Source organism: Bison bison, unplaced genomic scaffold (genome assembly GCF_000754665.1).
Source record: "Bison bison bison isolate TAMUID 2011002044 unplaced genomic scaffold, Bison_UMD1.0 scf7180017846947, whole genome shotgun sequence".
NCBI lineage: Eukaryota > Metazoa > Chordata > Mammalia > Artiodactyla > Bovidae > Bison > Bison bison.
In genome coordinates, this window is record NW_011477520.1 from 7,690 (window position 1) to 10,883 (window position 3,194).

The window sequence follows — 3,194 nt, forward strand, 5'->3', positions numbered from 1 at the left end:
TCGCTGCGGGTGCATGGCCTAGGAACACCTCCTTTTCTACAAGCTGGTCCTCTCCCTGAGCTTCCGAGCGAGCCTAGAGCCCTCTCGCTGCGGGTGCGTGGCCTAGGAACACCTCCTTTTCTACAAGCTGGTCCTCCCTGAGCTTCCGAGCGAGCCTAGAGCCCTCTCGCTGCGGGTGCATGGCCTAGGAACACCCCTTTTCTACAAGCTGGTCCTCTCCCTGAGCTTCCGAGCGGGCTGGCCGGGCACCACCTGTGGACCCGGGCCTCCTCCTCCACTGCGGCCTCCCCGCGTCTGCCCCTCAGAGGCTGCTCCCTGCATTGCTGAGAGCCTGCCAGGGCTCCGACTCTCCCCCCGCGCAGCTGCCCTCTGCTCTTTCCCTCCTGCTACCTCCTTGGGCATCCCGGCCCCCACCTTCCTCCTCTGACGGGACCAGAGGCCCCCCTCCCCATTCCCCACCTGAGGGCCCCCCGGGCCAGGCGCGGCTCCACCCACGTCTGATCTGTGCCGCACTTACGATCGTTTGGGTCCACCTGTTCTGTCACTTCCACTGTGATTTCTTTTCTGACCCAAGAGGTTTTGTTAGGACTGTGTTTTTAGATACCCAAGTGATGGCAACGCGATGGATTTCTGACTCAAATGCACGGAGGACAGAGGTTGCCCGGCACTCCCCAAGTGCTCTCCACGTGCCAGGGAGAAAGACAAACAGGCAGGAAGAGGGGTGGAGCTCAGAAAGTCCTGGCCGTGGAGACACTCCAAGTGCCACACGCCACGAAGTAGCTGAACTCAGCCTCTTCTGTTTTGCTAAATGTGTTTCATTTGTAACATGCCTTTCATAACCATACTCCAAGTAACCTTCAAAGCCACCTTATCTGGGACTCGTGTGATGATAAAACCAAAGCATGGCCAGTGAGGAGAGAGCTGTGGCCTGAGTCGGGACTCAGTCCCTCAAGTGCTCAGTGCTGACCTGGCTCAGCCGCCAGGGAGGGACCCCAAGCCAGAGATCCGAGGCGGCTGCCACCCAGCGCAGCCCCGGGCCAGTCTCCGCCCGGGTCTCACCGCTGCCCAGCACAGCCCCGGCCCTGGCCTGAGCACGGGCCCCTCCACCAGCATGAAGGTCGCCACCCAGTGGAGCCCCAGGCCGGCCTCTGCCCTGGTCTCACTGCTGCCCAGAGCAGCCCCGGTCCTGGCCCGAGCGCCGGCCCCTCCACCAGCACGAAGGCCACCACACCACGGCTTCTCTCGTAGTCCCGCTGCCAGTCGAATCCCAGCCAGCCTGTCAGGCTCTGTTTCCCACCACAGTCCCTGACGGGCCTCCTCTCTCCCCGGTTCCCCGATGGGCCTTCCCCTCCCTGGCTGCCACGTGAGCCCCTGTACACTTTAACACCCAGGACTGATGTGATGTTAAACAGACCCGACCTCCAGAAAAACGGGAACGTCCAGGGCAGAACAGCTTCTGTGTAAACAGCGGGCTTGTGGGTAAGCTTTATGCCTGTCTCTAATGCTGTCATGATACCTCATCAGCTAAGAGATAAAAAGCAAGCAGGTGAACTCTGCACCGTTAGGAACTGGGAAGAGAGTGAGGCAGCACAAGCTACCGCTTCCTGGGTGGACAGGGTCCTCATGACACGTACAGCCCCCAAGGACAGCACCTGTCTGTCTGCACTGCCCTGGACTCCCTGCACTCAGAGAAGACTGTCACAGAGGCGGCCTCGGAAAATAGCCAGGCCAGCAAGGGAACAACAGAGTGCGCCTGCTCCCCAAGGACCGGAGCTGGCAGCCCTCCAGGAGGGCATCAGGCTCACACCCGCTCCAGCCCTGGAGCAGGGCCGGCAGGAACCCGTGCAAGGCTTTCCAATGTAGGAGGCCCCTGCACGGCTGTCTGCTCCCCAGAGAGGGCCACAGAGGCGCGCACTCGGCAGCAGCCCCAGATCGATGTGGGCCACCTTGCCCTGAGTGACAAGCACCTCCCATCACTGTCAGTCTGAAGCAGAGGTGCAGTGAAGGCGGCCCTATGAGAGATGCTCTGAAAAACAAACTCACAGCTGACTCCTGTCCTCCATTCTCCAAAGAACCTACACTCCTAAGCTTGGAAGTAGCCTTTCTGAACCCTGGTGCACGGACGAGGCAGGGGCTGTGCTCTCTGGGGGACGTATAGAAGCTGTCTTTACCTTCAATCGGGACCACGGATGGCTCTTTAATGGAGGGAGAGATGGCACGCTTCTCTGCAACCGCAGCCTCAGCCAGGCGTCCCAGGGCACTCAGCGGGGGCGTGGAGGAGAGTTTGGGGCGCTTGGTGAGCCCCGGCAACGCCGAGGCACCCGCCAACGCAGCCGCAGCATCGCGCTTCCGTTCCGAGGGCAGGCCGGAAGGGGCAGGCTTCAGCAGGGTGGAGGCTGTTTTCGACTCAGTAGTCTGACCCTTTGAGCCCAGAGCAATGAAGTCTCCTGGCGGAGGGTGACCTGCAGAGGGACACGCACCTTCACACAGCAGCTAGGTGGAAAAGGAGTCCGAGAACAACTCCAACCTCCCACCATTTCCATGGGGATTCGACTACGGTCGGGGCAGGCGAAAAAACAAGACACCCAGCAAGTGCACAGCAGTGCTGGGACTGGCCAGTGAGCAACAGCGGACAGTCACACGGCGCTGACTACACACCAGGCCGTTTCCAGCCTATCAGCTTCCGGTCCCTTCACCCTCAACAAGTTTCTGAAACAGGCATCATTAACCTCACTTCACAGGTTGAGTACTACCAGGCACAAAGAAGTTAAGTAAAGCGCCCAAGGCCACTCAGCTAGCGCGGGTTGGAGGCCAGTCTGGCTCCAGCCTGCTGTCAGCCCCTGCTTGTGCCGCCCCCTCCTCCCGCCAGGCACTCCTGGGCTGCGGTCCGCGGCCTCGGATGAATAGACCAACGAGCCGGCCTGGGTCGAGGAGGCGGTGGCGGCGGTCCCAGACCCCCGTCCCGGGACTCCCAGGGCCCCCGGGACCAAGGGCTGCTGTCCGAGACCCCATTCCTGGGAACCGCGTTCGGCTCGGGGAAACAAAGCCGCGACCCGAAGGCGCTGCGCCGTGTGCCACGGGGAGAGGCCGCGCACCCGAAGGCTTGGCCGCAGCGCTGGGCCTGCGGACAGTGGTGGGCTTGGCCCGGTTCATCCTGCCCCCGAGCCCTCGCCGCTCCGCGCTGCCGACGCCGC

The 3,194-nt window shown here is 62.1% G+C and overlaps 1 protein-coding gene across 1 annotated transcript in view; it reads right to left on the reverse strand.

The window, feature by feature from the left end:
• Positions 1-3,188, reverse strand: part of LOC104989487 (integrator complex subunit 1-like) — a 6,421-nt gene extending 3,233 nt beyond the window's left edge. Inside the window, exons 1-6 of the mRNA XM_010841164.1 lie at positions 3,096-3,188; positions 1,968-2,462; positions 1,806-1,882; positions 1,599-1,679; positions 1,164-1,253; positions 999-1,087 (exon numbers count right to left, since the gene is read on the reverse strand). Of these exons, the coding sequence (XP_010839466.1) occupies positions 999-1,087; positions 1,164-1,253; positions 1,599-1,679; positions 1,806-1,882; positions 1,968-2,462; positions 3,096-3,153 (890 nt within the window). The 5' untranslated portion in view covers positions 3,154-3,188. The remainder of the gene's footprint in view (positions 1-998; positions 1,088-1,163; positions 1,254-1,598; positions 1,680-1,805; positions 1,883-1,967; positions 2,463-3,095) is intronic.
• Positions 3,189-3,194: the final 6 nt, after the last annotated feature.